At 34.6% G+C, this 24930-nt stretch overlaps 1 protein-coding gene across 3 annotated transcripts; it reads left to right on the top strand.

Annotated features, from left to right (window-relative positions):
• Window positions 1–571: 571 nt before the first annotated feature.
• On the top strand, window positions 572–24765 carry LOC137820085 (alpha-1,3-mannosyl-glycoprotein 2-beta-N-acetylglucosaminyltransferase). Of its 3 annotated transcripts, none has more exons than XM_068623878.1 (19): window positions 572–841; window positions 935–1006; window positions 1085–1135; window positions 1236–1323; window positions 3957–4019; window positions 6665–6699; window positions 6782–6858; window positions 12870–12915; window positions 13097–13159; window positions 13638–13704; window positions 13777–13845; window positions 13914–13983; window positions 14087–14148; window positions 15033–15123; window positions 22349–22442; window positions 23123–23185; window positions 23264–23302; window positions 23388–23558; window positions 24117–24765. In XM_068623878.1, the coding sequence occupies exons 2-19, from the start codon at window positions 938–940 to the stop codon at window positions 24231–24233; spliced, it is 1335 nt and encodes a 444-aa protein (XP_068479979.1). In that variant the 5' UTR covers window positions 572–841; window positions 935–937; the 3' UTR covers window positions 24234–24765. The 3 variants fall into 3 exon arrangements, with proteins under 3 accessions (XP_068479979.1, XP_068479978.1, XP_068479980.1); XM_068623879.1 differs by lacking the exon at window positions 572–841 and adding an exon at window positions 1444–1593 and having other exon boundaries at window positions 931–1006; window positions 1679–4019; XM_068623877.1 differs by lacking the exon at window positions 572–841 and having other exon boundaries at window positions 848–1006.
• The last annotated feature ends 165 nt before the right edge of the window (window positions 24766–24930 follow it).

The raw sequence follows: 24930 nt of genomic DNA, 5'->3' as shown, positions 1-24930 counted from the left end.
CCAACACAGATTAATTATTCATTACAATCAGTTGAACATAAACATATTCATCCACAATAAACCTAATACAGGTGAAGAAGAAGCGGGTAAGCATTTTCATTTAATTAACTTCTTTTTCATTATGCAAAAATAAACACATTGCCCTTCTCCAAAATTACCAATCAAATTCTCTTAACTAAATCATAAATAATTTTCATAAATAATTTATGTTGACTTAATCATGCACACCATAAGGCTAATTAAGATATCCCTAGTTGCAATGTCATATTGTTAAGTTTCACATCAAGAACTTCCAATTTTTTTAGCATATTTAAAGGCCCATGGTTGATGCTTCCTCCAATATCTAACAATGCCTTTTTAATTGGCAAGTTACCAATGGTCACAGACACAGTGAAACTATCAAAATTCAAACTTTTAAGGCTCCTAAAAAATAATAATAATAGTAATAACAACAATAATATGATTAATTATAACAAACCTTAAGTGGACATCACCTTTGTAGATAATATCAATTGTTTGTGACGAAAGTCACGTTACAAAATCACAATTGAAACTCTATATTCTTGAAAGCATAAAAGATTATGACATATTCGAGTGGCGCAAGTTACAAAATATATGTGTTTTATTTATAATCGAAGTTTAAAACCCTAAAACAATTTCATAGATTATTAAAAATTAAATAGAGACTACAATTATAATCAAAAGAGTAAATTAAGAAAACCAAAAAGAACAAAAAGTTATTCATATCACCTAATTTTATGTTTGACAAATTTAAAAACCTAAACTAAAAACTTCGAGACGAAAAATCGTCTGAGAATTGAGTTGACTGGAGGAGTTACAGGTATGTGAGCGCTATGCATATAAATTGCTCTTACGTAATGTATCTGAAAAACCTGCTGTAGTGTAGCGTGGTAATTCAGTGTTTGTGCTATAGCAAATGGCGAAAGTTTTCTGTGATTTTCGGTTCCTTCTCTTGGTTGCAGCTGGGGTCTTCATCTATATCCAGGTGTTGTCTGTCTCTCTAACCCTAACTATGTGTTTCCAACGGTTCTGTTAATTTAACATGTTGTTTATACTTGTTCAGATGAGGCTTTTCGCTACACAATCAGGATATGCTGATCGCCTAGCTGCAGCTGTAACTGAACTCCTCCGTTTCTCATATAAATCTATATTCGATATTTCCATATCTAATATTTGGTGGGTCATCATTATCGTTGCTAATCCTTGTTTTACAGATTGAAGCTGAAAACCATTGTACAAGTCAAATGCGATCACTGATTGACCAGATTAGCTTGCAACAAGGACGAATTGTGGCCTTCGAAGGTTTTTTTTTTGTTAATTGTGGAATATCGTCCTGAATATATATCTAATTGCATGATTATTACTAAAATGTTCTCCTTCGGTCTACTTGTTAATGTTTTTTGCGTGTATCTCTGGGATTAGGATATAGAAACTCTGTTAATTGATCGGGGGGCATGAATTTTCTCTGGTGATGTTTGCAATCCAGAATCTTCAAGCTCATGAGTTGATGGATGGCCTATGGCTGATCTATGAACATTATCTGACCATTCTGGAATGTAGTCCCAATCTCTGGTGACATTTTCTATGTAGTTGTTTGGTTGCAATTCCTGCACTTGTTGGTGGAGTAGTATTACCCAAAAATTACTCTGCTGTACAGGGAATAGGGTGGGGGGAGGACGATGAAGATTGAAAATAGTCCAGAACACAGTGGCTCAAATCATAGGTTGATTTGCTGGGGTTTGAGTTGATGTAAATCCAATTAAACCTCTGCCAGTCTTGTTCAAAGTCAGGGGGAGAAGGTTCAGGATGGAGTCCAAGGGCATCATGACTCTGACTTCCTTGCAGAAAATTTGGTGGAAGCTTTCATTAGATAGGAGCATCCCATGCATGATGGTCCTATGTGGAGAGGTTGAACAGGTTTCGAAGCTAGAGGAATTCGTACTGTTCCAGAATCTTAGTGAATATAGATGGGAAACCATAATAATTTTCATTAGCACATGTGGATTATTAGATATAAGTGTAATAGTAACTGTCATGTCAGTATTGGGTAAAAGGTAGGAGCAGTTAAATAAATGTGTAGTATGCAAATTAGGGAGTAGTGAGCATGTAGTTCTATAGGTTTGGACTTTTGACCGAGAATAGTTGTAGGAGTCATGAGACATTGGTACTATGATCCTTTTTCTGTGTTGTGTGAATTCTATGATTCAGTTATAAAAGCCACTGATTGGTGTTCTATCAAATTTTATGAATGAATTATGAGGATGAGGACTAAGAAGATGATCAGGCTGCTTTCCGTACAAAATAAGAACTTTTATTTATCAGAAGTTGTATGCTCATAACTGGCTGGTCAAGGTTACATTACTACCAAAATTACTTTTCCTACTAATATGGTGATGAAAATAACAAGACTATATACAGGCAACAACAACCAGGTTTTGAACAAGTTGATAAATCTTTGGTGTGTAAACTCAATAAAGCTCTTTATGGCCTCTAACAGGCTCCTAGACAGTGGTTTGAAAGATTAGAATCAGCATTGCTCTGTTTTGGCTTCAAGTCAAGCAAATGAGATCCTTCACATTTTATCTATAAAACCAAAGAATGTACTGTCTACTTGCTTGCCAATGTTGATGATATTATTGTTATAGGGAGCTCTTCTCAACTTGTTCAATGTCTTACTAATAAACTAAATAACATTTTTTCTCTATAACATCTTGGTTCATTAGACTATTTTCTGGGCATAGATAAAGTTATCTCAGAAATATTATGGATTCAAATTCTTATCAGTGAACTTGGGATCACTTTCTTACTCCCATGGTATTCTGTGATAATCAAAGTGCTGTAGTTCTTGCTTATATTCCTGTTGTACATGCTAGAACCAAATATATGGAGATTGACCTATACTTTGTCAGAGAAAAAGTCTTAGCCAAAGCAACTATCTGTTCAGCATATTCCAGCTTTGAATCAATGGAAAGATGCTTTGACAAGCCACTTTCCCCAACTAGATTGCTGTTCTTGAGGGACAAACTCAAGGTGCTTGAGTCTCTTCTCAAAGATCAATCAAATATCAACCAACCACCTTGAGTTTGTCGGAGGTGTGTGAATATTGTATATAGGAGCAGTTATTCAACTGCCTCGTGTGGAGCTATTTTTCAGTTAGCAGTTGTTAAAGTTAGTTAGTTTTGCCAACTATTGCGAGCTGGATGCTAATTGTCACAACATGCACTGTGGAATTTGATGAACAAAGATTTTCTTATGATCATCTTGTCAGGCATGTTGACGCTAGAATGGGGGACTTATTTTGTAAAAGGGTTACTAATTATGAATCATCATGGAGAGAATGCTCCCTGAAACACATTAGATGGATCCAATCTATGCCGAACTTAACCGAGGTTAATGCAGGGAGCATCTTAAAATTCAGTAGGGTAGTAGGTTGTGTTAGGCTTGTAAGGGATAGTTTGGTTTAATGGATCAATGATTTCATTGGAATCCTTAAAGGGTGGTTCATTAGGCCATTTTGGAGTTAGATTCTACCATACAAAAGTCATAGGGGTGTGGCAGACAGTGAGAGGCACACGCAACATGATTATTAGAAATAGAAAGTGTAGATCATCTTATATTTACATAAGGAAATCGTTGTACAGATTCAGCTGCCTATTCGTAAGATTTGAGAGTCAACCCTTGGAAACTTTGAGGAGATGTTATGGGAGTTACCACTCTTGTGGTTTTTCATTGATATTTTTGTTCCTTCTTTTAGGCCTTTGGACCCTTTCTATGACAAAAGAATGGTTCTCCTTTAGTAATAAAGTTAAATAGTTGAATGTATGAACCTGTGCTTATTAGCAGTTATTTTGGATTACATGTTTATTTAATCTTTTGCTTCCTTTGCATATAATATTTTTTCAAATTAAATTGGTTTTTGTCTTGGATTCTTTCAGAAGAGAGGAAACGTCTAGAACAAGAATGTGGACAAATGAAGTCTCTTGTACAAGATCTTGAAAGTATGTTATAATAAGTAATAAGATCTCTCTCTTTTTCGATGGTGGTGGTGGTAATGTATATCTTTATCTATCTCTTGTACTTAACATGTGATTAAGGGGGTGTTTGGAACTTATATGGTCATGCTTATGAAATGTCTTATTATCTTTCTTTAAACTCTTTTAGTTTATTTTAATAAGCTAGAGTAGGGATGACAACGGGGCGGGTGCAGGTTTGATTATACTTGTCCTTATCCCTGAAGTAAAAATAAAAATTCATACCCATTCTGTATCCACCCGTGTTGGGTATGAAATTTGTGTCTTATCTCATCGGGTAGCAGATATATCGTACCTGTGCCTCTACTGCTCTCGTACTATCCCAACCCAAATATTAATTAAATAGTTTTCTTGCTAAAAATAAAAATCACAACAAAAAAAACATGATATTATCAAGGAATCAATGTCAAAAGGATACATTTTCTTTTTCTCAATGTCAAATGTTAAGGAAAAAATTATAATTGCATAAATCTTAAAATAGAAAACCAAATAACAATGGGATAAATGTAAAGTAATTATAGAAAAGAGTAAACAATTACACATAATTGAAATTTCATGACAGCTACAATATCTATTATTTTTACAATTGTTGAGGGGAAGAATACCTCGGGGATTTGAGTAAATTTGGTGGATATCGAATGAGTTGAGAGAGAGAATAAAAAATTGTGTAGCGAAAGAAGAGTTCTTCAAATGAAAAAAAAAGAACCAAAGAGAAAAGAGGATAAGTTTTTTAGGTTACCAAATAACTAAGGGTTTACATAATTGAACACTTGAAATTGGTAGTCAAACATTCTCACTCGACAAAAAGCAAACAACAAAATAAAGATATTAAAAAGGAGCATAAATGATCAAATGTGCATTGTAGAAACAATTTAATTTGATGAAATTAAGGTTTACATTTCTTGAAATACAATACATTGTTTGAATGAAATCACACAAAGGAAAAATGTGTAATTAAGGTTGTGATGAGAGGGAAAGTACCTTGAGGATCTTAGTGAACTTGGTGGATATTGAATGAGTCAAATAGTAGAGAGAGAATGAAAAATTGTGTAGCGAAAGAAGGCTTTGTAAAATGAAGCGAAGCAACTGACCAAAGAGAATAGTGAAAATAAGTTTAGGTCACCTAATAAACTATGGGTATTTTAGTAATTTAAAACTGGGACAAGGCGAATATGTACATATCCATCCATGTCCTCGTACCCGATTTAAAAAATGAGGAATTATCCATACTGTCAAAATCAGGACGAATTCGTACAATACCCATGATTGTAGGTTTATTTGCCATCCTTATTATAAAGTCAAGCTTAGTAAATTCTATTTAATTAACTCTTTAGTCCCTATAATATAAGCTTTTGTTTTGGCATTTGGTTCTGTTAAATTCTTGTGTTGATTCTCACCCCTATAATATGTTTAATAGGGATCAAGTTATTCCAAGAGTAGCTTTACAAGAATTATTCCTTGCCTTTGCCCTTCATTTTCTTTGAATCTAATGATTCCAAGGAGCAACTCACCTTTAACTTTTGGTTTTAAAAAGTAATAAGTAAAAGGTGAAGATGAAGACAAATTGAAATCTACAGATGTATTGATTGTGAAAATGAAAACTTGGATTTAGAAGATGATGGTTGATAGTTCCTATCTAGGATACTTGTGACTTTTGTTGGTATTTACTTGTATGTATTGTTAAAGACAACTATGCCTATGATTCTTTGTTGTTGATTATGACCGGTAATAATTTTGAGACTTTTTTTGGGTATACATTATATAAAGTATAAAAAAAATTCAAAATAGCAATTATCCCATTGTATGCTATCATCTCATTAGTGTTTTCGGAGGTGGCTTCTATGAGCCGCCCTCTAGGATTTAATACATTGCTTGAAGGGTGAACCCTTAATGGTATGGAAGTAATCAGGCAGATTAAAAGAACTAGTATATTGGTATGAGTAAAATGAATAACCTCAGTGAGCTTCTGTGTTTATAGAGACGTATAAACACACAGTAGCTCACTTGACAAACTGAATTAGTTATAACCACTTTTAGAGACAGCAGTTACCAGCTATACTACAGCTAAGACACAAAGTAAAAGCCAATGTAAAAAATATAATAAGAAAAGATAAAACTCTATCGAGTTATACACTCACACATGTGACCATTTGCAATTGTATATAGTCATAATCAAACTCTTCCTTACTCTATGGATCCAAGTAGTGTCAATCAATTTTTTTTACGATATGCATCTTACTTCCTATACAACGTTGTTAAATAGCCGCTATAGCATTGCTGTTGTGTTACAGAATTCCTCAGTTTTGCAATTGTGATGTTATTGCAGCCACCGTGGGTGACATGGCTGCAGCCTGTGCCAGTGCTTTCTCTTGTCTTCTGCTGATTAAACTTTTTGAGTTAATGTTATGTCATTTTTAATATATACTGTTTTCACTTAGATACAACTTAATTTTATCCACACACATATAATATTATATTCAATCGCATATTTTGATATAAATACAAACATATGTAGTAGGTCACCATGTCTGTAATTTTGTAAACAATCTAATGAGGATTTTTTCTATATTAGATATCCAAGATACTTACCATTCTATAAATAAACATTTCAGGAAAAGACCTACAGAGGCTGACTGATAAAATGCAGGTTGAGCTGAATGTTTGACAGTTTTCTCCTTCTATTATTCTTTCTAGAGTTTATTTATGATTCTGTGTGCTGAACATTTTAGGTTCCGGTGGCTGCTGTTGTGGTCATTACATGTAATCGTGCTGATTACCTGGAGAGGACTATTAATTCTGTGTTAAAGTATGCATCATAGTATAACATATTTGATTTATTAATCTTTTATACTTGATAATACAATTGTTAAACTACAAGAAAAAGAGAAGTATTGAGCGGAAACCATGTGTTTCTACGACAACATGAGTGGTTTATTTATATTGAGAAGATGAAATCAATAGAAAAGAGTAGATTTGATTTCCTCCAATAATAAATGTATGATAGTAGAATAAATAATAAACGTTACTGAGGATACAAATATGATATGTATAGTTGTAAAGATATGATCTGTATTTTTTTAATTATACATTACCCCTCAAGCTGGAACATAAGTTATATGTGCTGAGTTTGCTATAAATGTGATTGATCCCTGGTCCTTATAGAGACTTGTTGAATATGTCTGCCAGCTGTTCACTAGAGTTGACAAATCTAGTGGTGATATCCAAGGTTATCAAACTCATGTGAGATCTTTAGACTTGACTTGTGGACCTGACTTGTAACAGTCTACTACGTCATATAAAAAATAAATATAATACCATACGAATTCAACATTTCAACACCATAATTAATTTAAAATAGTAAACAATACTCCCATAATTATAAAATAACTAAGTTTAGTGCTGCATGACTATTATAGAAGTTCAAACTACACCAAATGGATAAGTTCATAAAATTACAAAACATAAGTTATTAAGCTGATAACAATTAGATAATTAAAAATGGAAAATTATCTTCAACTTTTTGTCTCCAATCCTTTAATGACATCATCTCCAAGATCATCATCTTCTTCATAGCCACCAAGCTCTTTCTTAGATGAAAAGTGTTCGTAATCAACATTGGCATCAAAAACTATATTATCAAGATCAAATTTATCTGAAGTTGGATAAGTTGAACTTTCTCCAACTAAGCCAATATTTCCATTGTCACCTAGGCTGTGAGCTTGCTCAACCTTGTCATTATCTTCCTCTTGAGTTATCCATTCATCATCAAACTCAATATCATCAAATGGGAGAACAACAATTTTTTATAATCTGTTTATTTTTCAGCATCAGATTATATGTGACATAAATCAAACTATTCATCTTTTTTCGATGCTAACAATTTCTTCTTTTTATATGATCCTATAAATAAATATGAAGTTTAATAACTATATAAACAAATAAATAAAATTATAAAACCACATAGAACTTGATAAACTTGAATTAACATTTCAAATGTGCTCCAATTATGCTCACACCTAGAAGAACTACAAGTCAAACTCAAAACTTGAATAACAAACCTCTTCAACTTTGGAGTTTCATCCCCAAACATCTCCCACCATTCTTTAGGAAGCATACAAAAAGAAGCCCTTTGTACAACATCCTTGACCAATCTTATAAATATATTTGCATCCTTGACCAATTTTCTTCTGATGTCAATATAGATGTATCCTCACAACATCCTTTGCCAGGAGCATTCTTAATATATCTTAGGATTCGTAAAGATGCATTCTAATGGTGTTGACGAAGAGAGGTTAAAATTTGACCTCCTAGACTCACTGCACTACAAGGCAATGTAAGGACGAGTCATAGTGAGATAGTTTAGCTTACCAACTAACCATTTGTACCTCCTAGGCTCTAAATATGGCACTCATTGGTTAAGTACAAGTTTCATACTTCGATCCATTGGTGTGTCTACTGACTTTGCACTTAACATTCTTCCTTTTTTCTAAAATACCAGAGTACATTTCCTTTGTGATATGACCAAACCACCCTTGGACTGAGCAACTTTAATACCAAGGAAGTACAATAGCTGATTAAGGTCTTTAGTTTGAAACTGTTAGGAAAAATATTGTTTTAGGTGGACAACACCCTCCTTATCACTACCTATCATAACAATGTCATTCACATATACAATAAGGTGGATACATCCTTGAGGTTTTTGGCCGTATAATAATGAATGATCAGTTTCACTTCATATCATCATTTGAAAGTGTTGGATGACAATTCAAAAACATTTGAACCGTGGACACGAGGTGATTGTTTAAGGCCATAAGGGATTGGCAAAGGCTAAACACCTTATCATACAATTTCCCTAAGCAAAATATCTAGTGAGAAGACAAATAGGTCATCTTAGTGACAAGAGAGAAAGTATCGGTGTAATCTTGTCTGTAAATTTGTGTATATCCTTTGGCAACCCAACAAGATTTATAATGATCAATGCTACCATCACGACCAATTTTAGTGACCACCAACACCCCACAATTGAATTGCCAACTGGAAGAGGATCCAACTCTAATGTACCACTACTTTGGAGGGTATACATCTCATCAATTTTAGTGTACAACCACCAACACCCCACAATTGTTTTGCCAACTGGAAAAGGACCCAACTCTAATGTACCACTACTTTGGAGGGTATACATCTCATCAATCATAGCTTGTTTCCTATCGGTAGTATGTCCATTGTGGTGACAATGTTCACATTTAAAATGACTTTGAGAATTTCTTGTGCGATTACACCCATATCTAGTGAGGCAAATGTAGAAATGACCCCAGCAGAAGAGATATGTGTCTGTGTTTATTTTTGGAGGAGTACTGGATGAGTGCAAATGAGTTAGAAGTCATAGTAGGGATCATTGGTGATCTCATAATCTTATCATTTGTATCAACATACTTGTGAGGCAAGCCATACAATGCTAACATCATAAAAGATATACTGTGGTCTTATTGCTGAAAATATGATGTATATTTTCTGATTTGGGAAAAATACAAGAGGTATAAATAGAATACAAGGGAATAAAATGTACACTAATCTATCCTTGAAAATTAGGGAAATAATTATCCCTATAAATGCTATACCAAATTAAGGAAATAAAACTGATCTTATTAACATTAAATTCTATTGTTGGCTGTACAAATTAGAATTGGATGATTCTAATTGATATGTGTTGATCACCAACAAATTCTGATTGATGTGCACTGATCTCCAACACCCCCCCCTCTCCTCAATCTGGGTGGTAGATGTTTGTCATACCTAGATTGGATCTAATGTTTTCATATGTTTTCCTTGGAAGAGCTTTTGTCAGGATGTTTGATGTTTGTTTGCAAGATGAAACATGGCCAACACTTATAATACCATGGTAAATTTTTTCTTTAATGAAGTGTCAGTCAATCTCTGCATGCTTTATCATATCATGCTTTATCATATCATGGTTCATCAACTCACCAAGTTCCCCTACCCAAAGGAGCAGTAGGTTGTAATTGATTTCCTATCAGAATCTGAGTCAGTATAGACTTCAATGCCACTGTTTGCATTCTTCTTGAAGTAGAGCCCTCGACCTGATGTACCTTTAATGTATTGGAGGATTCTTTAATGTATTGAAGGATTCTTTAATGTATTGGAGGATTCTGCCCGTTGTTTTCATGTGGACCTTAGTTGGATTAGATGTATAGCGACTAGCCAAGCTCACAAAAAACCAGTGTCGGGCCTAGTGAGTTAGGTAGATTAGTTTCCCAACTAGGCTTAGATATATATTTTTATCAGCTAGTGGACTTTCTTGTTCACCTCTCTTTTCCGGTTCTATGGAAGTATTGACTGCCTTGCACCCAAGCATGTTAGTTTCTTGAAGTAAGTCAGTGTGTATTTCCTTTGTGATTCATAAATGCCATTCGTTGTCCAAGCGATTTCCACCCTTAGAAAATAATTGAGCTGACCCAAGTCCTTGACTTTAAATTCCTTAGCCAAAAGTCCCTTCAGATGCTTGATTTGATCATAGTTGTTTCCTGTGATAACGATATCATCAACTTAAACAATGAACAAGGCTACCTTCCCTTCCACAGTGTTTGATAAACATAATGTGATCTTATTGACATTGGTTGAACCTCTCTTCCTTGACAACTTGAGTCAATCTATCAAACCATGTTCTCGGAGATTGCTTAAGGCCATATAGAGATTTTTGGAGCTTGCACACCATGCTTGAGGTTTTGGATGATTCAATTCTTGGGGGAATTTGCATATGGACTTCTTCTTCTAGTTCACCATTTAGCAAGACATTCTTGATGTCTAGTGACCAATCTAAATTTGCAGTTAAAGAGATTATGACTTAGATTGAATTGATTTTTGCCACCGGTGGAAAAGTCTCTTCGTAGTCCACACCATACAATTGGGTAAAGTCTTTTGCCAACAGTCGAGCTCTGAACCAGTTTATACTACCATCACATTGTATTTGATGGAGAATATCCACTTGCATCCAATCAATTTCTTCCCTTCTAGTATAGTGGTGATATCCCATGTGCCATTTTTAACCAAGGTCTGGACTTTTTCAGTTACATGCTTCCAATTTAGGTTGTTGGAGTGCGTCTTGAACATTCCTTGGGATATGTGTGCAGTCAAGAGCTTCTACAAAAGACCTATAACCCTGTAATTATTTTCCATTGGACACGTATTTCTCAATGTGGTGTTGAGTGCAAGTTCTCACCCTTTTTTCTTAAGGCAATAGGAATGTCAATGTCATCAATAGGTCCAGAATTAGAAACGATATTACCTAGGGAAAACTCATTTTTTGGAGCCAGGTTGGATTCATGGCTCTGCCTTAGAGCTGTGTTGGGCTCAACTCCCTTCCTATTCTTCCTGAAGTATGTCATCCAATTGTTTTCATGTGTAGCAGGGCCTTGATTATGTTGAGATGCAGTCCTCTCTCTAGCTTTAGTTGGGGCAGTTTCTACTGCATCTACTGAAGTTTCCTGTGCTGCAAGTGCAGTCTTGGCTGACACTGCATTTGGGGCAGATTTGGCTAGATAAAATCCCAACTCATTAAATCATTTAATGTCACATGAACCCACCCAAGATAAGTAAACGTAGGGCCATCAAATCATTGTGGAGCAAGTAGTGTCAAAGTTCTTGGCAAACAATGTACAAACACAAGGTGTCATTGGTATAAGGGCATAAGCCTCATTCCATGATGATAGAAAATAGGTTCAGTGAGGTGTGAATAATGGACTTGAGAATGTTGGACAATTAAACATCAATCTTCATCTATTGTTCGTGTTCATCTGCTGGTACAAATTCAGCAGAGGGGGTGAGATGAATTTATGGCCTAACCCATTGATCCATTGCTAGATTCCAGAAGTCCAAGTGTCTATCTTCTCGATAGTAACATGATTGTTAGAGAAGATGACAAAATATGTTCTGGATGTAGGGATGGTGTTGGAAGTCATTTTTCAAAAACTGAAAAAAATACAAAAATAAAATGAATGAGAGAAAAAGAAGATTCACCCACCAAATTAACTTCAATGAAGCTAGAACTACTAGGGTATAGGTTTAAGGAGGAGGCAACTTAGGCAAGAGGTTGTTGATCCTCAGTGTTGCTGCATGCGCAAGTAAGGGAGACACAAATGTGTGGAGAAGATGCTTGAGTGAGGGCACATGGGCATGTTTCTTGTGCAGTGATTTGTATGGTTGAGTAGATAGGTATGACACGATCCTAACAATGTGGTTGCCAAGAAAAAAAGTGTCACCGGAAAACTTGTCGAAAACATCAGAAACCGCCAATAGGAACTGTGAGTGAACCTGGAAAGAAACAAAAGGAAAAACACAGTTTTAGACTCTATATATGTTGTTAAACTATAAGGAAAGATGTAGTATTGAGCTGAAACTTTTTGTTTTTGTTACAGCATGCGTGATTTATAAAATATTGAGAAAACAAAATTATTACAATAAATATAGGAGATTTGGTTTTCTCTAATAATAAATAATAAACATTACTAATAATACAAATATGATCTTGATATTTGTAATTATAAAGATGATACTTTTTTTATTAAAAATAAAGGAAAGAGAAAATAGAATAATCCTTTGTGTCTAATGAGCACACAAGGTTATGTTTATATAGAGAAAACATGCAGAAAAAATGGGCTAAGTCCAGTACATAGATAGATATATCTAACCCTATCTAGAAATATCTAACATAAATATCTAATATAGCTAGAAATATCTAACAATTTTATTATAACGGCAACTTTTTGTTTTGTCCATCTCACAATCTACTTACTTTTACAGATACCAAAGGCCCATTTCTTCAAGATTCCCTTTATTTGTATCTCAGGTATTTTATTCGTTTAGCGTTCAGGTCTCCACTTCAAAGGAGTTTCTTTTTGTCTCCGTAAATGATTCAAATTGTCAATGTTCTGCAAATGCAAAGACAACATTAACAGATGATTGTGACCAAAAAAAGTTAATACATTACAACATAAATAGCTGATTGTGGTTCTTTATTTTCTATTCAGGATGGATCAGATCCAGATGTTAAAAGTAAGGCTTTGAGCTATGATCAGTTATCTTATATGCAGGTATAGGCATTTATATAAATGAGCTGAACTTTGAAAATCAGACCAGTATCCTCTCACTTCGGAAGGCCAATTACATGTTCTGTTGTGCATATTAATGTGTGTAAACTCTCAGTTAGCTATAGTTATGATGATTGCTGTAAATTAGTTAATGATCAATGATTAACTTAATTTTTATAATCATACTAAATTAAATTAGTATGATTATTAAAATCCAGGAGCTAATATTTCTTCAGTATTACTAATAAGATATTTGTGTGCAAGCCAAGATACCCTATTTCCTAAGCACTCGGTTTCTTTGGCCTAAATTGGATAATAGAAATACAGATGGGTTTTATTTCTTAGCATGGTGATGTTGTAGAGATATAGAACGATCACTAAAATTATTTTGATCTCAATAATTTTAGATTTGTGGTTATTGACTAATAGTTTGATAATGAAAAAACAGGTTCTCTGTACTAATATTATTAGTTTGATGCAGCACTTGGATTTTGAACCAGTTCAAACTGAACGACCAGGAGAGATAATTGCTTACTACAAAATTGCAAGTAAGAGTATTTTCAGTTTTCCTGGGTTGTGTTCTCCATTTGAAAGGAATATTCAATTGATACATTTATCAGGTCATTACAAGTGGGCTTTAGATGTGCTGTTCTACAAGCATAACTTCAGCCGAGTAATCATCCTTGAAGGTGAATTTAAATCTTTTTATCATTAGTAAACATATGGAAGCTAATACAACTACTTTATTCAATCTCAGATGACATGGATATAGCACCTGATTTCTTTGATTATTTTGAAGCTGCAGCGACCCTCCTTGACAAGGATAAGTATGTGCTAAATAAGGGTAGAATGCTTAATTTATTTTATGATGTTTTGTTACGCTAGTTTTATTAAACTTTGGGATCTCTGTTCACAATTCATCTGTTTTAGGTCTATTATGGCTGTTTCCTCATGGAATGATAATGGACAAAAGCAGTTTGTACATGATTCATGTAAGTTTATTCATTTGTCGGTTTCAGTAATTTTCTATCAATTATTTTTTAATTCATGTCTTGATTTGATATTGTAATAAATGTGTTCAGAATCAGACTTGAATAAATTCTGAATTATGATCATAGTCTATTATTTGCTTTCTGATATTTCTCCTTGATTGCAGCAGATTTGGTTTTCTTTTTGAAATGGGTTCTGTAATCAGTGGCCATATTATTAGGAACAAGAGAAATAAAATATTTCCTTGTGTTCTGATCAATGGTATTAGAGCTTTGGCTTTTAGCCTTGCTATCTCCAAAGGTGAAAATTTCAATGACTGGTGCCAATTTATTTTCTTTGACACCGGCATGTGAAACTGTGACTCCACCTTAGTGAATGATCGTGTGGACCCTTAAACCAGAGGCTTTCTCACACTAATGGAAACCCAGAGGAAATCTAGTATAGAAACAAATGACTAATGCTTTGTGTACCAAAAATTTTAATTTCATTTTTCATACAATAAATAATGCTGAGAATGACATAATCTTTTAGTTGAAGGGATCAAGCTTTTTCCGAAGGCAATGCTATTTCTGGGACCTCCTTGTCCTAGGTTGTTGGCCTATAGCTTCCAAGCCTTTGCCTTCTATGGTCGCAATTTTCTTTTAAATTCACTTGAACACTGAAAAAGTACTGGAATTCAATGCATATTTATTTGGTGTTTTCAACATTAATAATTTTACATGCATAGAAACAAGTTTGTAAACACGAGATCATCTACATCCACTGTTAACTTTTACCAGCGATACATATTTCCCTGATTACCAGGATCAAATCATATTTCTTGCAAAAGATATCTCAGAAGATTACTGCTACCATTCTGATGAATTTTATTTGATCTAATTTGCAGATGAACTTTACCGTTCAGATTTCTTTCCTGGGTTAGGATGGATGCTGGTCAGATCTATATGGGATGAGTTATCACCAAAATGGCCTAAGGCATATCCTTGATATTTCAGTAATTATTCTTGTTTGTGTCTATCATATTTTGTTTTTTTGGAGGATTCCGAATGAGGATTACATAGCCTATTTCTCTAATTAATGTGGGAATTCAACAATAATAACCATGTGATACAATTAGGCTAATAAATTGTACAATAGTCTGAACCCTCAAAATTACCTAGCTGATGTATGTTTTGTGGCTCCCAAGTAACAAGAACGATGTGCCAAAAATCAGGAATCCGTGTAGAATGACAATACCCAGAGAATAGCTATTAACAAGCGTAGCATTGGAGTGGATGAGATGACATTAGTATCCTAATTGGAATTCTTTAGATTAGGGTTCACCTAGGTGTTGGGTTGAAACAAATTGAACTACATAGGTTGCTGTGTTGGAGGATCATAGAGAATAAGAGACTCATGTGGTTGATAATTTACATCAGCCCTGTAGAAGCAGTTGAGAAAAATATAAAAGAATAGAGAATGAATATGAGAGAGTGAACTTCCCTCTCTTAGGATCTCATATTATAATAACTTTGGATACATCAGATACAATGTATGAGAGGGAAGAGAAGAGAATATGAAAAGATGTATCTTGGAACAAGGTTCAGCACAAAGCACACCCCACCTTTATGATAAATCTATTTAAGACTTTTTATTCTAACACTCCCCCTCAAGTTGGAGCATACAAATTGTATGTGCCAAGCTTGTTACAAATAAATTCAATCTAAGGTCCTCTTATGGTTTCTGATGGGAGCAGAGGATGGGTCGAGGTGCCTATGAAGATCCAAGGACAAATCAAGCAAGCCGAAATGCTTGGAAAGGGATGCTTTGGTGTTGGAGGTCTGAAAGTGATAGGGATCTTGGGAGAAGTTGAGATAGCTCTGGTGCTTCAATAGGTTTCGAGAGTATGCACTGCTTTGAGAAGTGCACTATCCTTCACTCAATTCATTCTCACCCACACGTGAGCTGGCGTAAACATCACTGGTATAGTTGTGAGAATGCTGGAACTGGTTTAGTGGTGCAGGACAGGCTTGCTGGAGCTTGGAGGCTGCTCATCGTGTACATACAACTACGGTTTTTTTGGTTTTGGCATGGGTAAGTTGGGAGCAAGGCTACAACAGATGAAGATATGGAAGGGTGGTGTTACGGAAGGACAACAGTAGGTGTATGTTAGGTGCTGGCTTTGGATGATGGTATTTGGTTATTTTAGCTGGAAGGGGAGCTAGTGGTCTTGGAAGAACATGCTGGGGTAGAAACGTGTGAGGTTGGTTTGAGTGCAAGAGAAATCACCACTTTTTGGAGCCTGCTGCAGTTGAGAATATATATCAAGCACCTTGGTTTTTAGTGTTTGATTTCCTCATGGTTCTGCTGATGGGCTAAGCGACTTGCGTAGGTGAAAGATAGGATGGTATTTTGTAAGGCAAGTTACTCCAGGGTACTTGCTGCCTTTTCCACTGCTAATGAGGCATCCTTAGGATTTTGTTTTAAGGGATAGATCACAAGCTAAGAGCACCCTCCTCACGATTGCATGGAGGATGGGTTTAGTGGGTTTGTAAGCTCAATCCTGCTTCTATGATTCTGTTTTTTGCAGGGTTTAGCTTTGTATCTATCATTGCAGGTATAGCCTCTTTATGGTTGCTCAGTGGTATAACCAGTTTGTGGTTTGTAAACGGGTTGGGTTACCCCTAAAGTATCCCTCTTAATTTAATTTATTCATTGCTGATCAAAAAAAAAAAAAAAAGGTCCTCTTATGGATTTATTTAATACATCTGCAAGTTGATCATTTGATTTGACAACTTAGTGCATACTTCCTTAGACAACAACTTTTCTCAAATAAAATGACAGTCAATTTCTACGAGTTTAGCCTCTCATGGGACACTAGATTGGAAGCAATGTGGAGAGAAAGTTTGGCTATCACAATACATCTTCATTGGTTGAAACTCACAAAAATATAATTCTTGGAAGAATTCTTTTACCCATATAAGCTCACAAGTGAGCGATGCAATTGCCCTATACTCAACTTTAGCAAATGATCGGGCAACAACATTTTGTTTCTTGCTTTTCCAAGAGATAATATTTCCTCCAAATAAAACACAATATCTTGTAGTAGAGCCTTTGTACATAGGAGAACCAACCCAATCAACATCACAATATCAAAATATTTGGGTATTCCCTTTATCTTCATGAAGTAGTCCTTGTCCTCAAGCATTTTTTAGATACCTTAGAATAAGGATGACAACATTTTCTGCTTGACTCAACACCAACTACAAAAGACAAATCTGGTATAGTAATAGTGAGATAAATAAGTTTTACAACCAATCTTCTATATCTTTCTGGATTTTATAAAGTTTCTTTTGCTATTAATTTTTTATTTGGATCCATAGGACAATCCACAAGGTTTTTTTTAACTCGTTTTAGGCATCACAAAATGCCATCACATGAAAGAAAACAGAAAACAGAAAAATTATACAAACAAACATAGGGGGACTAGGCCAAAAACTATGCTGAGAAAACAAGCAACTCTAAAAAACTAAACAAATTGGTTTACAATCAATCATACCTGTCACTTTTAGGATGTCAAAAGTATATTTCCTTTTAAGAGACTACAACTCCTTCCTTTGACTGGCCTACTTTTTATTCCAAAAAATATTTGAGACCTCCTTCAATTAAGAGATTCTAGCAACATCATTCTCTTTAATGACTATATCGTCAACATACACTATAGATACTTATATTTTCTAGGGGAGGTGTGATAATAGAAACATAAATGGTATGTATCATTGCGTTTCATCCTAAAGGATTGAACAATGTGGTTGAAATTTCCAAACCAAACATGTGGAGATTGCTTGCGACCATATAGAGAGCAACACAAATTACAAACCAAACCAGACTACCTATGAGAAACAAACCCAAGAGGTTTCTCCATGTAGACTTCCTCTTCTATATCTTCATGCAGAAAAACATTTAACATCTAATTGATGAAGGGCATAATGACAAATACTAACCATGCAAGGAAAAGTCTGACAGTAGTATGAGTACCTTTGCAAATGACAATGGACCAACTCGAGTCATCATGATCGGGGCTTGTGGTATTAAGTGATGATTGAGAAGGACTTGTTGAAGAGGATTCACCTAGGGGCACTGGACTAGCCATTTGGTTCCTGAGTTGATAGGTAATAAGTGGTGACAATGGTTCAGGAGGATTTTGTATGGTATTTTGGGTTAGGTGCAGAAGGATTGAAAGACTCAACTAAGGGCATATGTAGGACATGTTGGACAAAGTTAGAATCTTGTGTAGAAGGAGGGAAGAAGGAAGTTGGTTCAAAAAAAGGTGACATTGAAAAACGTATAGTACTTCTTGGTTTTAGGAGAGTAACATCGATATCTTTATTGAAGTCGAGAATAGTCCAAGAAGACACATTTGATGGCTCTAGCTAAGAGAGTATCTAAACCTAGAGATATATCTTGGACAACATACATAAATGAAAACACATGGAGATATGAAAGAGGGGTTCTTCTGGAAATAGAATGGAGTAGGGAACTTTATTTTGAAGTGAAGAAAACATTTTGTTAATGAGAAAAGAGGCAGTTAGGAAAGCATCACCCCAATAATATATTTGCACCAAGCAATAAGGGACGAACAATTTCAACCAACTGTCTATTTTTCCTTTTTAATATACCATTTTGCTAAGGTGTGTGAGGGTAAGTAGACTGATACAAAATCCGTGTGAACTTAAGAGTTTAGATAAATAAAAGGAAAAATATTCCTTGGTGTTATCGTCCCGTAAGATTTTGATTAGTTTTCCAAATTGATTTCTGATTTCATTAAAGAAAGACATAAAAATACAAAAAAGTTCAAAGCGATGTTTCATTAGATAAACCCAAGTACATGTAGAAAACTCAATGAAAGTAACAAAATATCTAAAACCAAAAGATGACACATGACTTGGTCCCTAAATATCACAATGGATGATAGAAAATACATAGTTACATCTAGATTCAGAATGTTAAGGAAAATAAGACTTGACTTGTTATCCTAATTAACATGATTCACATTCTATAGTTTGGGGACAATTAAGTTCAGGAACCATCTTTAATTTTGACAAAGGAGGATGACCTAAACGTTCATGTAGTAGCTTAAGAGACAAGGATGCAACTAAAGATACAAATGAGCTAGTACCAAGGTAGTATAGATCTCTAGATTCATGTCCTTTGCCAATCATTCGACCCATACCACGTTCCTGTATAACAAGGGAGTTGACATCAAAGGTTATTGAACAATTATATGATTTAGTTAATTGATTTAAAGAAATAAGACTAAAGGGACAAATAAGAACAAAAAGAATTTTTTTTAAGTTTAAAGGAGAAAGGGAAAGTTGACCAATTCATTGGGAAGCTACATTAGATCCATTGACTAAGGTTGTGAAATGAGATGTTTTAGGAAAGGAAAGAGAACAAAACAAAGAGATATTACCAGGAAGCGTATATCGTTATTTGTATAATTATAACAGGAAGCGTATATCGTTATTTTTATAATTATAACAAGAAGCGTATATCGTTATTTTTATAATTATAACATGAAGCATATATCATTGAGTGCAATGAGCAGAAGGAGAGAATTTTTGTGTTAAATCAATTAGTTTGAGGTTCATGTGAAAGAAGTAAAGCCCCCCACTTCGGCAATAGGACTCTCAAACTTGCTTTGAATAACGAAGATCACTTCTGCATATTCTTGTGGCATCTACATGTTCTTCATGTGGGATAGGGTTACCCTCACCTATGAATTCGTCAACAATGGTTTTGATTTGGGACAAAAATTGTGCATTGTTATGTTTTCAAGAGAGACTCAACGAAGGTTAGTATGAAGTTGGTAAGCACACACCTTTGTTTGCATCTAGAAATACTTGTTAATTGTGTCCCAAACCTGATATGAGTAGGTCAAACCCAATGATGCTAGAGGGGATCAATTTCAATAATGTTAATTGAAGTCATGTAAGAAGCAATCTATCCTAAAATTTCTAGGTTTCACATATGGGGTTCTTATTGTCAGCGTTGCGATCCTCTGATCAGAGAGGTATTGCAAAGGAGTTGATGGGTTAACAATGAATTGCTAAAGCCTATGCGATTTGATAATGGGTTTAATTTGTTGTCTCTCATAAAGATAGTTGGAGTTATCGAGTTTCACAGCTAAGGAAGTGGGAAAGGAATGAGGTGCAAATGCGACGGGATTTGAGGTAGCTTTTAGAATGTGGACTTCAAGTCTAGCTCAACTTTGCAAAACGACTTGTAAAGTGAGGTTTGCACTTACTTATATACTATAATTTGGTTATATCTTTAGTCAATGTAGGATCTTTAACACACCATCATTCGAGCACTAGACATATCAAGAATGAGAATAAATATTTATGAATGATCTGATAGTGACTTGATTGTAGGTGATAGATAGGTTCAACAAACTTTGTTATGATACACTCTGATACCATCTTAGAAAGCGGACTTTAAGTCTAACTTGACATTACAAAACCAGGCTTGTAAATGAGATTTGCATCCACTTATAATTTGATTATATCTATAATCGATGTGAGATCTCCATGAAAGTAGCCATGAGCAAAAAGAGAGACCAAGGTTAAAGAAATAATTAGAGTTTACCACAAGGAATGGTGGCTCTCGATACCACCCTTGCCAAAACCTACAAGCCATATCCAAAACAGAATAATAAAAGGGACAGCTGTCAAAATAAAGGGCAATATTTTGCTGTTGAAACAGAATGAGAAAACTGAGAGAAAATAATATTTTTCAGATTTTACTCTAATAGTCTTGTACTTTAAATGTTGAAGCTGTAAAGATCCTATGATCCTCCAAGGAGACGTCCATCAGTGATGGGATCATATGGTATGTTGCTCAAGAATATAGGGATGGAAATGTTTTTCAGACATTAAATTCAAATGAAAGAGAAAATATACCTTAATATGTCAAAGTACTAGTACCTGCTGAATTTTCTTATAGATAGTAAGGATGCACATCCCCTCCTTCTGTAGTGAACAAAGACCAAGAAAGGAGGAACAATTGGTTCCTTGGAAAAAATTGGTGTTGTTCATGCAGAACAGTAATCAGCACCAAAAAATTGAAGCAAAATGAATTTTTGGACAGGTTGCTAGTTACAGGAAAAGATATAACAGTGGCTAGAAAACTGCCAGAAAAGTTGACAGTGATAAGAAACAATGCCTGAAAAATTCTGAAGTCACCTGAAAAGTCATTGGTGACTGGAATGGTTGCCTGAAAATGATAGTCACCGGCAAGGTGACAAGAAAGTATGGCATTAGCTAAAAAGTAACTGGGAAATACGATTGCTGAAAACGTCATTGGAAGCTTTGATACCGCACTGGAAGAGAAGTAATTTTTTTCTGATTGCTCAAGTTATTATTCCACACAGCCGAATGAGTTTATTTATATACAGAGAATTATGAAGATAATTAATGTCAAAACAATTTAAAAGAGAACAATTAAGATACCATTGCTTCCTTTGATGCATTGGACGTATACCTAGGCAACTTTGGAAAATAAACATTAAAGGAGTTCTTATCTTCTAAAAATTATTTTCCCATTTCCAATGGTTGTTTGCCAACCATACCAATAGGTAGGAACAAATGGACCGGACAATATCTGATTGTTCACCACTTCAAGGTTAGGTCAGAGTTCAGATAGGGCGAGGGCCATGAATATCTGGTTGTGTTGCTTGTAAGATTACCATCATATCTCTCAATTGTAAACGAGCAACAGGGTGGTCACACCGACATTGCAGTGCTTTCTTGGGACTAATCAAAGGGTTAGCATGAGTGTTAGGCATATGAAGCATGGTGGGATATTATGATCAGTAGGTTTTATTGAAATGTGTGTCTAACATGACACATATCCTGCTTTATTTTTATCGAAATTATGCTGTAAATAAGGGTACAATGAATGAATAAACTCCCAAATTTCTAGCTGCACACCTTTCTATATTTTTGTATTTACGTTGAATTAAATTATAGATCTACAGGATCCAATTACTTGTTTCCTATTTAATTTATACGACTTTGGGCTTTACAAACACAATAGCTAGCTTTTGTAGTGTGGCTCTCCAGAGCCCAAGCTTTGTATTAGATTTCCTTGTTTAGGAATCACCCTTGCTTAATTTCAGTAAATCTGTAATTGTACATAAACTTTTCTTTGACAAAATTTCACTTACTGGGATGACTGGTTGAGACTAAAAGAAAATCACAAAGGACGACAGTTTATCCGACCCGAAGTGTGCAGAACATATAACTTTGGTGAGCATGTAAGTTTGCTAATTGTACATAGAAGATTGAACTTTTATGCCATTTAGTTATTTTCTGTAGAACCTTTGCAGGTATGCATGCTATATAAACCTCAGTTTAAAAAATATTTATTGGTCTGGTAAAAACTACAATAAATTTGTGCTGTGGGATACACTTTGATTTTATTTGCAAAGGTGCCTATTCTTTGTTAATAGGAATCTTGTCTTAAAAAAAATTTCTTTACACATGGTATGCATTCATTAGTAATTTAGAGTAGGATAATTTTTTTATGCTAACGTTGTTTATCTATTGCATTTTCATTGACTTAAATAAAGTTCACGATGATTCTTACTTTAGATTTTCTTATGTTGGATATTTGCTTCTATATGGTGTATTTCTAGAACTTTTGACAACAAAATTTACAGACATATCTCTACGTCCTTTTAGCTTCTTTATTGTATTCAACCAGTGGTTTTTTGTATAGGGTGGCTTTGTCTGTTCATTCTTCTTAGTTTTGTTTCTTGTATTCTTTTATTTGTCTATGAGAATATTGCATTCTCCTAAATGTAGCTTATCCTTCCATTCATTAAAATGATTTAGAGAGCTATAAAAGGTCAAAACAGATATCATAAGTTATTGATTTTCCTGTTTCTATTTCCCATTTACTCTGAAATCCTTGTGTGGGTTTTGTTCATGCAAGGGTTCTAGTTTTGGACTGTTTTTTAAGAAATATCTGGAGCCAATCAAGCTGAATGATGTCAAGGTACACACGCTCTATGAACAGTATTAAATATGTTTCTTGTTATTAGAATGACGCTATTTTCCTTTGGGTTGTTCGAAGGTTAACTGGAGATCAATGGATTTGAGCTATTTACTGGAGGTGAGATGCAGCATTGTGTTTTTGTCTGAGCATATATGTAAAGGAATGCTGTAATGGTATATGGAACTTGTTTTGCCCTTTCCAGGATAGGTATTCTATGCATTTTGCCAACACTGTTAAGAAAGCTACACCTGTCTATGGAGCTGACATGGTTCTAAAGGCATATAATATAGATGGTGATGTGCGTATCAAATATAAAGATCAGTCAGACTTTGAAAACATTGCTCGCCAATTTGGTATATTTGAAGAGTGGAAGGTAATTCCACTATGTTTGTTTTTAACTTCACAAGGGCAATGCATCATAATATGCAATTGGAGTCCTGAATTTCAATGTCTGATTTCAATCTGCCGTGGCAGATTATACACTGGACTAATTATAGAATGAAATCACTCTAGTCTGAGTCCTGGATGAAATTTGAAGCAAAAAACTAGGCTAAAATCTTCTGTGTCTATACGTTTTAGAAGAGGCTTTGAGTTCTACATCAAAAGTCACTAATGTTTATGGTAGTTATTTTCCCCAAGTGGATCAAATAAGGTATAAGGATTGCCTAGAAGTTTCCATTCGTTTGGTATGTTTGTTGGTTGGGTAGGAAGGTGAGTAGTAAATGCAGTGATTTGAATCAAAGCTTTAAAATGTATACTTCTATAGTTGAATATATTGTTTTGTTGCATCTGATCATGAATGTAGACTGTATGTAGTGTATCCGTGCGAAACACAACCATATCTATGTTTCCCTGTTTTTTCATGCCTTATTCTTCTTGTGGATAGATCTAATTTGTCCTACATTCTTGCGTTGCATTCGTCCATTGCCAGGATGGAGTACCGAGGACAGCCTATAAAGGAGTAGTCGTTTTCAGACATCAAACTTCACGTCGTATATTCCTTGTTGGTCCAGAGTCTTTGAAGCTACTTCAGATCGAAGAGTCTTAATAATGGATGAGGAAGAAAATATTCACAATGTAAGAGTAGTTGTTTTCAGATATCAACGGAAGTGTTGCGGAGTTATTGATATTGAGCTTTAAGTGGCTTACGAAGAAGTTATGGTCCGTGCGTTGTAAGCGCTAAAAATGCATGACAAAATTATGGCCACCATAGCGGTATCTTGAGACAGATTTTGTCTTATGATGGCGTGAGGTCCTAGCTTGGCCATGCTAACCTCATTTATCCCTATTCTCCATTCATGTGACAGCAAAATGGGATGGTGACTTTTATGTGAAAGTGGATGTTGAAGATGATCAATTTATTTTCTTTATTTTTCATATATGTAGTTTGCTTTATTTGTAGAAGTTAAAAAGAATGTGAGGCGAGATGGAACAGAAGCGCCTTTCCTTACCAATGAAGTTCAGACACTTTTTTTTTAAATGGTGTGTCGGTATCGGTACTCATATCGAACACTGACACTCGTATGACACTTATAGGACATGTATTCGTGAATTGTCTAATTCAAAAAGTATTTGTTGAATTTTTGATAATTTTAGTATAGTTCTAATACAATTTTAAAAAAATACATTAATTTTCTAAAATCTCAAACTTATTGTATAAATTTTTATTATGATTATAAAAATAAGAAACAAATCATTTTGAACTAGTTAGTAAAAATATTTTTTTACTTCAAAAGTTAATCTGA

The sequence above is a fragment of the Phaseolus vulgaris genome, chromosome 9 (genome assembly GCF_000499845.2).
Source record: "Phaseolus vulgaris cultivar G19833 chromosome 9, P. vulgaris v2.0, whole genome shotgun sequence".
In the NCBI taxonomy this organism is placed as follows: domain Eukaryota; kingdom Viridiplantae; phylum Streptophyta; class Magnoliopsida; order Fabales; family Fabaceae; genus Phaseolus; species Phaseolus vulgaris.
Note: the sequence above shows the minus strand (reverse complement) of the source record. Positions and strands in the feature narration are given on the sequence as shown.

Coding starts and splice junctions, on each gene's coding strand:
- LOC137820085 (XM_068623878.1), top strand. CDS start 938: ATGGCGAAAGTTTTCTGTGATTTTCGGTTCCTTCTCTTGGTTGCAGCT. Junction 13,705..13,776: donor TGCTTACTACAAAATTGCAA/GTAAGAGTATTT, acceptor TACATTTATCAG/GTCATTACAAGTGGGCTTTA. Junction 22,443..23,122: donor CATATAACTTTGGTGAGCAT/GTAAGTTTGCTA, acceptor TGTTCATGCAAG/GGTTCTAGTTTTGGACTGTT.